Here is a 14,371-nt window from a genome sequence, read left to right on the forward strand (position 1 = left end):
AACCTCTCGGTACGTGAAACGACACTTGATACTAGTACAACAAGAACTTGATAACTCTGTATACTCTCCTCTGGCACATTATCCAAGCCCAAAAAATCATTAACGTTTGGTTCAGTACGTGAAACCTGCAAGGAGGATGATGCCCTCTTAATAATCAAGGACAGTAGAAACTTGTTCGTACATGTTGGTGTTCGGAGGGACTTTGGTAGTTTGGTTTTAAATTTAGAATTTAACGAGCGATGTCTAATTTAAGATCTGACCGTTTGTTATTTTGAATGTCATTATCAAAATCTCTCAAACTACTGTATTTCTTTTGTATGTGCTTATAAGGTACAATGTGTTTGCGTGCCTTTGCAAGGGTAAACGGTCGAGGCCTCGAGGGCCTGCTAATAAGGTGATTATAAAAAACAATAACGAACCATTTCTTTTATCTTTTATAGATAAACGATGCCCTATTGCCAATTTGCCATTGACTCACCACAAACAGAATTACCAATGTAGCGCTAATATGGTAGGAGTTGGAACATGGAAACACTACCGATTCCCTCACAGATCGTATACGCAAAGTTTATTACTCAGATTATATTTATATATTAGACTAGTATCATGCTCGTGCGTTGCAACGACACTTAAATTATTGAATAAATGTTAGTAAAAGCAACAGACACCGATAACAGAAAAAGATTTCAGGCTGGATGAAGATCTATTGAATGTTGTTCACAACCAATAGACTCGTGTGTTGAGAACAAACAGAAGAATAAAACCAATCACTTGAATCCACTTGTCGAATCTATTGAATTGAAACTGCTTACATGTTCTAATAAATTTCACTAACATGCAGTAAATAGGCAAAGTTATTGATATTCCACATATCATCAGAATGCTTCCTTACATTGATGGTCACACTGGCTGTAGAACAAAATACATCCAAATCTATACTACTTATTAAGACAGCAATAGTAGTTTGCCTTTTTACGTTCTGCCGTTCTGCCTGTTCTGCCTTCCCACAATCTGCACCGTCCATCCCAAAGCCCCGTTTTCGTGTGTCGTCCGTCCGCCGTCTCGCGTGCGTCGCCTCCCGTCCGCCCTCCCCCTTCCGCACGCGCAACATGGCTCCCTCTGCCCCCTCCCGTTCATAGTTCTCCTCCCAACACGCACGCTAGCAACCGCTCCCTCCCTCCACCTCCGGGCGCCCCAGCCACCACGACCCTGAGCCTGATGCCCGGCGCGGACGTCGGCGCCGACGAGCAGCAGGGGCCGGCCGCCGCGAGGGCCGAGGAGATGCGCGGGCCCGCCCCCGTCGCGGCGCCGCCGCTCACCATCTTCTACGCGCGGCATGGTGGTGGTGTTCGAGGACTTCCCGACGGAGAAGGCGGCCGAGGTCATGCGCCTCGCGACCGGCGATGACCTGCCCATCGCCCGGAAGGCGTCGCTGCAGCGGTTCCTGGCCAAGCGCAAGGACCGCCTCGTCCAGCGCGCGCCCTACGCCCGCCCGTCGTACCCCACGGAGGAGCCGGAGAAGAAGACGGTCAAGCCAGCCTCGGCCTTGGCCTCCTGGCTCGGGCTCGGCAGCACGGAAGCCGACCGCCTCACCATCGCGCTGTTCTGCGGTTCTGCCCACCCTCGACAGGTGGGCCCATCTTCGAGCGTCCGTTTCCTGCTGCAGCTCACCCGCAGAACCGCACCCGCCGCCCCACTCCCAAGTTTTTTGCCGTGCTCGCTACCTGGTCTGCCCCGCTGTCTTCCCCAGATCGTGCGAGACCTGGGTCCACCCAGTCGCTACTCCCCCCCTCAACCTCCAAGCCCAGGTAACCTCCGCCTCACGCTCTCTAGCTCCACCCCGTCCCGTCATTGCCGATGGTGCCGCCAGATGCCACAAGGAAGGGGGAGGGATGCGGATGGGGACGATCTACGCCGTCGCGGCACTGGCGCTCGACGTGGCTAGCGACGTGGCGGTGGACTGCGAGGACAACCTCATCCCCGCAAAAGGGTCACCTCTGGCACTTCGGCATCAATGGTGACTATTGTTGGAACTTCTTGGTCAGTGAAATCGATCTTGTTCAGCCTGACGCAGCAGAGGACCTGCTCAGGGAGCTCCGACTGCTTCTAGGCCTGCAAGATCACAGCGGTCAACTGGAATTTAGACAAACAAGGAGAAGCTGAAGAAGACTGTGATAGATAGCTTCTGCTTCTTCTCTATTGGAGGATCTGAATGGAATCTGACCTGGATCGTTAACCCCAGATCGAGGATGCCGTTCTTGAGGCGTGCCCTGAACGAATCCAGCCCCTTCCTAGCAATGTAGCTGAACCGGTGGATGTCAAGGTCCACCTCAAGGTAGTCCTCTCCCTGGCGATGCAAACATGGCAGATTCGAAGGTAGGTGGTTTATCTGAAGCATCGATACGAACAAGGAACGACGTGGTTCGGGTACCTCGTAGAAGCTGTGCTGGGGCCGCGAGAGGACTGGCTTCTCGTTGTACGCCTGGACGAGCTTCCTCTCCGTAGAGCCCAGCTGGAGGTCGTCCGGGTTGACCAGCCCGACCATGATCTTGAGCCGGTCTCTGTAGCTGACGGTGGATTCTGACGTGAACCCTTTCACCTTCTCGGTTTCGTCCTCGAAAAACCTCTGTCGTCGTCAGGAAAGAGTCAATTATTAGACTTCGACTTAAACCACAGGAAGTACAAGTATTAAAGATGGCGGATTGACTGAAAAAACGACTAACCATCATAGACTCTTGAAATGTTCGGAAACCTCCTTGTCGTAGCATTCGGACACCCTGAAGTACAGGACGAGGCTCAAGACTGTGTTTGTTCAGGTAAGATTGTAAGAACTTTGTGATTAGTGTATCCATTGCATTAATAAGGGTCAAGTTAAGCTGATCCATCTACTGCCTTTAGATATATGTATTGAGATGCCACCATTATGCTTGTGTGTTCGTTTTTCTAAGTTGCAGCATCTTTAATTTGTTATTACTCCTTTATAGCATACTATTTTGGTAGGCTTCTGGATGTTGGGAAGAAATGACCAATTCAGTCAATGATTAGTATAGTATCACTATGGGCTACGTGTTCTCCCTTAAAATCAGAGAGCAGTACAATTCAAATATGAAGGTCTTGGCTTGATAGTTGGTACTTAATATCATGACAAAAGAGAAGTCACGTTGCTATATTATGTTGGATTTCTTCTGAATATTGAAATACAATTAGTACAATTTCACCATGGGCTATATGTTCTTCCACAAAATTGGGTATATGCACGGTTCAAATTTTAAGAACATGGTTATTCTAGAGATGAGAATCTCTTGATACTTTATACTTGATATCATGAGAAGGGAGACATCATGCTGTAATAACTAACACAATTCTTCTGAATATTAGAAAAAATGACTAGCACACATTGCTGGTCATCTTGTTTCTTCTTCATGCTTCATACTCTGTGCTGAGATATGTAGAAAATACTGAGTGATCAATACAATATTAGAAAGATTTTGCGCGTGTAGGTATCAGTTGATACTTCTCATTTTCCTAAATATAAGTGGAAAATTTTACACGTGTAGCTGCCAGTTGATACTCGTCTACCTTGCATAAGTTGGGAGCAGTTCATCATCCAATTAAACCAGGTCAACTCATGCTCTGATATGTAATGTTTCTTACTAATCACTTCATCTTTGACTTCTTTTCAGGGTTTTTTCATGGATCTTTAACCATCTAAAGAAGAGGTAGGCCTTGACATCCGGCATCGTCCCCTCCAGATCTCCTTTGCCCACCCCAGGTGAGCATCCATGGCTCGTTCATCGATGTGCTCGTTTCGATTCTATTCGTTTGTGTTTGGGAATACCATAATTTAAGTTGTTATTACATAATAGTCATGTGATTTGCCATTATTTTTTTAAAAAAACAGTTCTAGCGCTTTGTCATTACCAGTTAGTTATAGCACTGCTTTAGTCTGTGGAAACATAGCCTTTGGCGCAAATGACAGAATCGACGTGTTCTCTAGACTATATTGTTATCTTATTCATTTTCCTCTGTGGGATAATACTTTTATCAGTATGAGAGCTATTTCAATCCTTGGTTTACTTGCCACATCATACTTATGGTATATTTGGGTAAAAAGTAGATGTTTCAAGCAGTTTGTAAATCCTAAATACATCATGCTTTACTCTGGTGCTACAACTACTGTTTTAAAGGAGAAACTATTAGCTTTGGGATCATCCAGAATATTAGCAGAGCATCAACTTCAGGCACAATTACAAGAGCAGCACTTGAAGGGGTAAAATTCAGTGCTACCTACGTAAATCATAAAAAAATTATTTGACTGAATTCAAGTGTTTTGGGGTTCAATAATGATTCTATGTAGCTATAATTTTTTGTTGATTTCATGTCATATTGATTATTGGATTGATTACACATGTTTTCTTATTATCAGCCAGAACTAGCTTACTATTTCGGATGTTGCAACGAAGGCATTCCTTCACAGTGTATGTGATAGTTCTCTTTATACAGGTAAGACAGTGTACAAGGGCAAAACTTTGTATGAAATTACTCTGTACCGGTTTACAATGATTACAGGGCATACATGTAGTGTTTGAGGAGCAAGAGACAAAACTCTACATTTTAGATATATAAAGCAATAGTTCTTTTGCTCAAACCAGTATCTGGATTAGTCTTGAGCACTTTCTAATAATCATATAGTGCTCATGTACCTCAATAACTGCTTCAATTAATCACATCTTTTAGTTTAGCACTATGCTATGATAGTTTACAAAGTACATTGCTAGCTTATTTTCCTCATAGGTTCTTATCATATCTATTATGCTAGATTTTACTCTGTCCCATTAGGAGACAAACAAGTTCGTTCAATAGCATATGACACTTGTATGCTGGTAAAATGATTGAATATTTTGTTTCACACCTATTTTTTGAAGGATGTAAGCAATCTCATGCACCTGTTGTTGCTCGCAAGGTTCATCCCTCACAAATACAAGATCAAAGACTCGAAAGCTTAGGTTTGAACCCATAAAATTGAATACTTAATATGTGCACATAGTGATGTTTTTTACTGGATTGCATTACCCACCCCCTGAGAGTACTATTGAAGAAAAGTAAACTAAGGATTTTTAAAGACATATGCTGTTGGCAAAGAAAATGCTCCTGGAATTATGGTTTTGCAGGAGTGGTGGGGAATTGACTATGAGATAAAGAATCATGGGATCCACATTTCCCAACATGGTGAAGGATACAGAGCACTCATTCCAGAGTATAATCTTGTCTTGTGTTGCCACCTATTTATCACTTGAGCATATACAATGAATGCTTCTTAAGATGTCAATATTTGCTTATAATATAGTGACTTCCCAATTTATGTTTCAGTTTTGTTTCTTGCTTGGTGATCAGAACAAAAAAACAAGTGTTCTATTGTTTTAATTAATCTAAACTTCACTGTTCAAGCAGTAATTGAGTTTATTCCCTATAACTTGCAAAGTGTGGCCATGTTATGCCCTGTGGCTGTGTGTGGCCATCTGACCTCCACGTCTATGTTTCCCGCTGCTAGGTTGCTTTGAGCCGTGGTGGATCTCTAGGTGTGACGACATGGGGCTGGGTCTCGGAGCTCTTCTCAAATCCGGGGGCTCTCAGTCTGCTCTTCTCAATTTAGTGTTATCTTTTCTTTTAGAACAATGCCAAAGAAACATGACATACTACTTTGCTTGTTTTTTGACATGATGCAAAAGCAATAGAGTCTTTACTTTTAAACCTTTGTTATTTTTGTTTTGATTCAATTCTGATACTGCTGAAATGTACAGATATCTATTATTTTGATGCAATAGTGGTGTTTTGCGATGTTTAACAGCTTGTGTGATCCAATTATTAACCCTGCTTTGTATAGAAGAGTTTCTTCAGAATATATCAATTTATGTATCCCGATTATGGATATTATGTGGATATTTTCTATCTGTGAACGGCCCCTGCACTTTGAATCGCTTATGTCATTGTTAGCAATCACATAATATTTTTCTTTTCTCTTAGATTTAATTTGTATAATCATATAATCATTCATATATTGGTACAACAGGATTTGGTTCAGCTTCTCACTTTGTTTTTTAAATGAGAAGAAGCAGACAACAAATTATAGTGAAGGCTCCTCTCATCCCCTGTCGCATGGTGGATCACCCCCATGGAACCAGCCTAGCCAAAGACAGGTATGTGCATGATGTCATTCTTGGTACCTATCATCATCTTTGGCTCAGAGTGCTTCTACAGTTAAATGGATGTAGTGCAAGTTTTATTTTTATTTTCTGCTCCAGTTGTTTTCTATGCTACTTCCTTGGTATTAGTTCACCGTGCATAAGTCATCTGCAGCAAATGTTCTTCTTCCTAACCAACTGTATATGCTCTTAATTGTCCTCTAATTTCAATAACATATTGCCACTGTTCTATATATCAGGGTGACTATTCTTACATGAAGAGACTATTTCGTGATCTTTTTATCTAGGAAGGTATGAATTTAGCGTGCATGCTTATTTTTCAGGTGTTCTATACACTGTTCTTAAGGCGACGCCTAGGCGCCTTGCCCGCCTACCTTGCCTAGGCGTCGCCTAGGCATCCAGGCGGTGGTCCAACGCCTTGGCTCGTCTTACCGCTTTAAAAACCATGGTTCTATATTAGGACGTCATGTTATTTGTATCTCATAATTGTGTTGTTACTAATGCAGGATACCAGTTCAACAATGTGTTTGACTGGACCATTCTGAAGTATCCTCAGATATGCTCCAACCTGCGAACCAGGGTATGCGAGGGCCTTTTGTATCTGTTTGTTGTACGTTTCTGTAGTTTGTCAGACTTACCCCATCTGTTCACCATCATTTAGGTAGGTGAAAGAACCAGTGGAGTTGCTGGACCCTCAATGGATAAGATGGAGAAGGCCCCAGGTTTGCCCTACTCTTGCAAAAAAATGCGTAACAAATCTGTGTTACAAACCAGACACATATTTGAGCCCGATCTTCGTGCAGGAGAAGTGTTCGGTAGAAGGAACCCTAGCAGTCCTGTGAACCAGACCGACAGTTACGCGCAACAGCCACACGAGACCGTATCCATGTCGCTAAACGAAATTGTAAGATAAACTTCCTTTCACTCCGCCTCCTGTATGGTCTATGAACATTCAACGTCGTCGTGCAGTCCTCACGTATCTCATGAGCTTTAACCATGCATTACCCATTTCTCCAGATGCATAGCACTGATCGATCTGGGAAAGGACAATGGAGAGATCACTCCAAATATCTATAAATAGATCCCTGCCTTTTGGACCTCCACTTGCTAATGACATGATCAAGGACATAAAAAAATCACTGGAAATATTGTCAAAGACCCAACCAAAGAGAGGGTACAAATATAAACTCTTGGGAACTTTCTTTTAATTTTTACAATTATTATCTATGAAGTATAGTAAACTTTTCTGTCCACCTTTTCTCTTGGCCTTTTTACCTTATTAAATTAAGAGTAGTCCGAGTTGATATGGTATGCTAAATATATATACCATGAAGTTAATTGAGGTCATCTGTCTTTTACTTGAGCTCTCCTGCTAGGTTCCAAACTCAGATCTCGCTTCTCGGTCAATAAACCACTATATACAGAACTTTTCTTATCAAAGGTGATCGGTCGTTAGGGAGGTGCACAAGCGCAGCCACTACTATGAGACCCTTGACGTATCGTCGCCACAACGAGGCCCTCGACGTATTGCCACCGTCGCTTTGGAGGAAGCCGAGGTAGATGCAGAGGGCGATGTCAGCGATATCATGACGCTAAATAACTACCTCAACGCGCAGTACAATGATGCGGTGGCATCTGCACACTACTGCAGAACTTCACTGTCATCTTCGACATTGACAACTCCAACCTATGGGTGCCCTCCTCCAAGTGGTATTTCTCGGTGTGCATGGTGTTCGATTATGTGGTTGAGACTATTTTACTAACTCTGCACTTCTGTGTAGCTCTGAAATGAAGAGCGCCTTTTGGGTTTTTGCTAAGAGTAATGGTTTGTGATCTCGACCCTCCTTGTGTTTTGTATTTGGAGACCAGTGGTGTATTTCTAATATATAGCAATACTCTTTCAATGCCTCACTTGTGAGTTTGAGGGTGAATTTACTTGTACTAGACAAGGTTGCACTTAAACATTCGTTTACTGTAGGTATCCTATTTATTTTAATTTGCAAATCCATTCTTTAAGAATGTGAGTTCAGTTTCACTGTATTTCATCATGGAAATGAATGTGCTAGAAAAGCTCTTATTTTGTGTTTTTTCTTATTTGTGCCATGATGCATTTTTAGTTTATTGAAGTTCTGTACTTCTGTTATTGCTAGGGAAGCATTATAATTTACATTCAATTTGCTTGTATGGTTCATTTTTTTTCTTAGCTTTGTTTAAGTGGCTACAAGTTCTGTACTAATGATATTGCTAGGGAAGCCTTATAATTTTCTTTACGTTTGCTTGGATGGTTCATTTTTTTCTTAGCTTTGTTTGAGTTTTTTGCTATTAGTATGATTCGTCAAATCAAGTTTCGGATTAAATTTGTGGTTAATGAGGACTTATGCTTATTTGGCTTGATTTGTTGATGTTTCATGTGAGTCTCCATGTTATGTTTGATAAGCTTCGATAATTTGTAGTGTTTTTTGGTGCATGTATTAATATTTTTTACATGGTGTTCGAATATATGTATATGTTTGTGTTTAATATTCATTCATGTGATATGTGATATATGAAAACCGTAGCAACGCACGGGCATCTAACTAGTCTATAAAAAATGAACACAACCATGCCCATTTTTAGTATCTGCAGGTCAAATTTGTACTCCTCTCATGTTTCCCATGTTTGTATCTTAATGTGATAATATTGATTTATAATGTGTACGGAGAATGAAATAACAAGGTAATTTGACTTCGTATCCAAGCTCAATGTAACTTCTGAACAGACAAAGAACAAGTTGCACAAAAATATTTTCGACCTCAAAATTTCCTATCTGGAGTTTCTTTGCATGTATAACAATTGATATATAAGCATAGCCGTACTTATGCCATATGTACAAAAGAAATTTCGACAATGGACAATAATATCCAAGAAATCACACTTTTGAAATGATCTAATGGCCTTGTTTCCACATCATATTTTCAACCCAAACAATTGTTTCTAAGAAAATTACAACATGCAATTGCATGAATCCCTTTGCTAGGCCAATTAAAAATAAGTATGCTCCAACTGACAAGTCTAGCAATATATCTAAATTCTTTATCCAAAATCAGAATGAGAAGCATGGTACCATCCAGAACGACAAACAGTGATACAACAAATAACAACACCAATTAATTTAACATACAAATATAAAAAGAATTTAAAGGGCTCAAGGAGCAACCATGGCATCCAATTTTCATGACTCATGACTTGTAGAGGACGCTCCACGTGGTTGCCTTCAAATATGGAAACAAAAAAGCTCCTCAACATCAAAGCACCCATCATTGCTTTCCATCTTGGTGGCATGCTACGGCTTCCACTCTGGTCCTATCCGATATCATATTTGTTTGCGAGGAATTCATGTCACACCTTATAATCTTTACTACTCCTTAAGATCCTACCGTAGGCGTCCACACTCATTTTGGTGCACGGTTCTGCCGTTGTCGCGCCGCGGATCCCCCCACCCTCCTTCCCTCTCCCCGCCATCAACGTCGATCCGCCATCAACGGCCACCCCTGCCTCGTGGAGCTCCACACCGCGCACCACGTCTCCCACTCCTCCCCGTCCTGCCCTCCCTCTGTCTCTGCGCTCGGATCTGCGCTTGGCCTCCTCCCTTCCTCCGTCTCTGTGCTCGACGCCCTCACCGCCTCTCCCTCCGCCTCTGCTCCACCTCCCCAGCCGCCCACAACCACAGCGGTGGCGGACGCGGCCCCTGGCCACAGCGGCGGCGGACGCGGCCCGTGGCCTCAGCGTCGGCGGGCGCGGCCCCTAGGCCACAACCCGCGCCTCCACCACCGTTGCCCCCTCCTCGCCGACGCGGCTGCCCGTTGCGTACTGGCTCCACACCGATGATGACGATGACTAATGTGCCTTCTGCAAGCTTAACCGCTCGGACCCATAGGTAACTCGATCCCGTTTTCCTACCCCCTCCTCTATCGCTGTATTATTCGCCCTCATCGTGCCGTCGCCGTGAAGGGGGCACTTTTACTTCTTCAGGGCGGGGTGGGGGTTGTAACACTGGGGGTTGTCCCCTAGAATCGCTAGAGGGAGCACTGCTTCCCTCCCATGTCGCAGACGCCGCGCCCATCGCCCGACTCGGAAGAACGGTCCTGGCTCGGCGCTGGCTCGCTCGTCGTTAGCTTGTCCCCCTCCTGCTCGGATCCAAGAATGTTGTATGAAAAGGAGCACTGATCATGTCTTGTATGCGTTGGAATATGATTTTTGTTCTCTCTCTCTCCTGCTTATTGGCACGCGGAGAGAAGACAGAAGACTAGAATAAGCAAAGACTGAAATTTGGTTTGATTCCACGCTGTAGGGATGAAAGAAGTGCTTGTTGGATTGGATCACAGTCGTAGCTCGTATATATACTGTACTGACCTTGCTGCTGTTGATTGCATCATGTAACTGCCTGTCCAGCCTGATTCCTGCTCGATCGGAGAATGAAACAGGGAGGAATATACATGGTCAGATCAGTCCAGGACGGATACACATATACACCTCACAAGGAGCACTGGTGAAGGAGATGGCTATGCCCTTAGCATGCATACCATGTGCTCTTGTAGCCATCAGCAGCACCATGAGAAGAGCAGCAAAGGCCACGGCAGGAGCCCTCATCTTTCAACCTCCGCCTGTGCTGTGTTGTGCTGATCGAAATAAATTGAAGAACCAGGTGCTGGTGGTTTATTTGTCCTGCTCAGTGGCCAAGTGACCTCAGTCGCCTGTATTTATATACACACATTGACACACACCGATAGTAGTGGTGGCCTTGCCCACTGCAGTGATGGAGCACTGACATGTAAAACTCTCCCCAATTAAGGGTAGCTTAAAAACAATTTAGAAAGGCTGGAGCATGGACAACTCTTAAAATCCAGCGATGTAGCGTGGGCTGTATATTGAGTTTTGGTTGGGCACATATCACACTTTTTAAAGAAGGATGTCCCCTCAAGTCCAAAACTCGATGCTTGTTTCGTTAGTTTTTATACAACTCACTCTGCTTGTCGTGATGCAGTTTTGTATAAAACTACTCCTACCATGGAGCACTGGCCAGGTTGGTTTCCACTGATTACAGCTACAAACTCAACTGCAGGAGGTGAGCCTTCAGGTTTGATATACCTGTGACTACTGCACAGAAGCCCAAACTCCCATAGGCTAGCTTCTGATTCCTGAATCTTTAACAGAAGACGAGGTCAGTTGATGGTCCCTGCAGCTTGCAAGTATGGTTGGATTCAGATGTGTTAGCACAGGTAATTCGGAAGCAGTTGACTGGAACTTTTTTCTTGTCTCTTTAGGAATACAAATTACAGCTGTCTTGAGGAAGGCATAGTTGACTTCAACCATGTGGGGGACAGATATCCCCCGGGTCCACTGGAAGGCTAAAAGACCTCGCGAAAGGCCTGCGGGCCCAATAACTCGCAAGGTCATCCCTTCGTGGGCCTGGGGAGGCACGTCCGGTAAAGTGGATTGACACAAGATTGGATTGACGCAGGCCCAGACGTGCCGATGAGTTTGAACGGCAACCACAACAAGGATCCGACCTTCCCGCGCAGGGGCCCCATACATCGGAACAGAGCGGAGATAGGTCGGCGGAATTATAGGAAGATAGGCTCAGTCGGTTCACTATTACTTAGGCTCACATTGTTATCATATCCACATGTAATGCCCCACGGTCGAGTATATAAGGCCTAGGGGGCATCCCCTCAAAAACATATCTCACTACTTAGCCATCCACCCAGTTCTCTAACATCCTCAATACTAGATAACCTCCTTGTAACCCACCACACAAAGTATTCACGCCAGGACGTAGGGTATTACGCATCTCAAAGCGGCGCGAACCTGTACAAAATTGTCCACTGTCTCTCGTGCATCTAGCGCGAACCATCGAGCTACATTCGGTAACACCGTCCTACTCCAAAAAGCACCTCGAGGGGCAACCCTGGGTGCGCGGTCGGACCCAAAACACCGACAGCTGGCGCGCCAGGTGGGGGTGTGTCACTGATCCAAGCTAGCTCAATGGCCATCACTTTCTAGCGCAAGATCGTCCTCCGCCCTGGGTCCACATTCTACTTCAGAACCATATCATCCGTGGAAGATGAAGAAGGAACTCTACATTGCATCATGGATCCACCGGAGAGAGAGAGCCTTCCTCAATAAACTCCGGAAAAGACGAAGTGAAGCAGGAAAAAGCGTAACCTCCGGTGCCCTGAACAAAGACTCCCTCCTACAAGCCAGGGGCAGAGGGTCCGTCAACCCGTAGAACTCCGCTGTCCACCTCTTCCACAGAGACGTGGACACAGATCACTAGGAGAAAGGAGGCGAACAAGGTCAAGGATCGTCAAACTGCTCTTCTGGTACCTCCGCCCTCAAAGGAGAACAGAAAGAAGCTCGTCACTACAACGGTTTCGTTCTACCCCGACGTCCTCTTCATCAAGGGAAGAGTAGAATCGAATCCTATCTCCGACGATGAACCAACCGCGCCAGGAGAAGAACCTCTTCAGCGGGAATCTCGCCGACGAAGGAACCGTCGCCGAAATATTCGGCGACATCACGAAGCCGGAGAGTGGGACCCGGCGCAGCCCGTGTCACGAGACGAGATCTCAGAGATGGGAGAGACTCTAGAAGAACAGGTCTTCAGGGAAAGGAGGAATTCCTGACAACGTGATCGTCGGCAAGCTCAAGAGCAGGCTGAGCAGGAAGCGAGACAACGCCGAGAGAATCCAGTTTTCGGACAAAACCTGAACCCCGACTTCGCCCGAGCCATGAACACACCGAGTGAGGTCGGTGGAGTATTGGCTCGGATAGCCGATGGCCTCCCCCGGACTCCGGACGCTGAGGGCTATTGGCGGCTGTTCACTCGGGCATCTAATCACCTTCTACCTCTTGCTCATCCACCGAGTGACCTACGACACGCCCTCAACAGTCGGCGAGACGCACGGAGCTCCATCAACGCCTCGCGCGAACGACGACACGAGAACGAGATCCGACGCCGAGAAGAATATGACCGGGATCACGGCATCCCTACACGGAGTCAGGCCACCAGAACTGAGTCGGCAACGGCTTCGACTGGCAGCATGACCCGGGGACGATCGAGGCACCACGACAACAACTCCCCTCCCTGGGACAGACATCATCATCGACGACAGGAGGACACGTGTGGAGTATCGGCGCTCACTCCACGCCTCAGGGCCATTCAATGGCCCCCTAACTTAAAAGTCTCCAACGTCGACAAGTACTAGCCTAAGCAGGATCCGGGAGGCTGGTTGGTCGTCTACACCATCGCTGCCCGAGCTGCTAGGGCAACCGAAGATGTGATGACCGCATACTTTCCTATCGTCCTCGGGCAGGATGCACTGCAATGGCTGCGACACCTACCCCGACACTGCATTGACGACTGGAGCGACTTCAGTCGACGCTTCACCACCAACTTTCAATCTCTCTCCGACAAACCGACGCAGCCGTGGGACCTCAAATCCATCAGTCATACCTCAAGAGATTTCAGACCATGAGAAATCGTATTCCTGAGGTCGCGGAAGCGGCAGTGATCGAGGACTTCTACCGGGGATCTAATGACTCGGCCTTCGTCCGAGCCATACTGCAGAAGGCGCCGACTACCTCCGAGCAGCTGTTCCGAGAAGCTAACCTCTACATCACCGCCGACGAACGAGCTCAGGACCTCATCGGAGGAGCAAAGCCTGCACCGGCGGTACCGCGACGCGACACGAACCAACAACCCGACAAACGTTGGGAGAAGAGGCCTCGTGAAGAAGTCCACACCGCCGGACCACCCGCCTCTCGCGCCCGAGGAGGACCTCGCGGAGGCGAACGTACACTGGACATCATCCTCGACGCCTAGTGCCCGTACCACAAGGACATTCGCCACACCCTTCAGAACTGCAGAGACTTCAAGCACTCCGTGGGGAATGGCCGACCTTTCCAACCTCTGCCACCTCCCCCACCACGAGGAGGACCTGGAGAACCTCGACAACCCGAACAACAGGAGGGGGAGGAGGCGGAGCATTCCCGCGCGTCAATGGAGAAGTCAACGTCATCTTTGGCGGACATGGGTTGCAAGAAAGCAAGAGGCAACAAAAGCACAACTACCGTCAGATACTGGTGACGACCACTGGTCCTCCCGCCTCATATTGATGGTCCAAACA

General features: G+C 46.1%; 1 protein-coding gene and 1 pseudogene across 1 annotated transcript; one reads left to right on the forward strand and one right to left on the reverse strand.

The window, feature by feature from the left end:
• The first annotated feature begins 1,197 nt into the window (after positions 1-1,197).
• On the forward strand, positions 1,198-2,021 carry LOC103655518 (protein TIFY 11b-like; annotated as a pseudogene).
• LOC103655519 (uncharacterized) lies at positions 2,010-2,729 on the reverse strand. Its single transcript, XM_035967609.1, has 4 exons — positions 2,724-2,729; positions 2,432-2,626; positions 2,225-2,347; positions 2,010-2,112 (listed from the first exon to the last, which is right to left on the reverse strand). The coding sequence occupies exons 1-4, from the start codon at positions 2,727-2,729 to the stop codon at positions 2,107-2,109; spliced, it is 330 nt and encodes a 109-aa protein (XP_035823502.1). The 3' UTR covers positions 2,010-2,106.
• Between the last annotated feature and the right edge of the window lie 11,642 nt (positions 2,730-14,371).

The sequence above is a fragment of the Zea mays genome, chromosome 4 (assembly GCF_902167145.1).
Source record: "Zea mays cultivar B73 chromosome 4, Zm-B73-REFERENCE-NAM-5.0, whole genome shotgun sequence".
Classification (NCBI taxonomy): Eukaryota; Viridiplantae; Streptophyta; class Magnoliopsida; order Poales; family Poaceae; genus Zea; species Zea mays.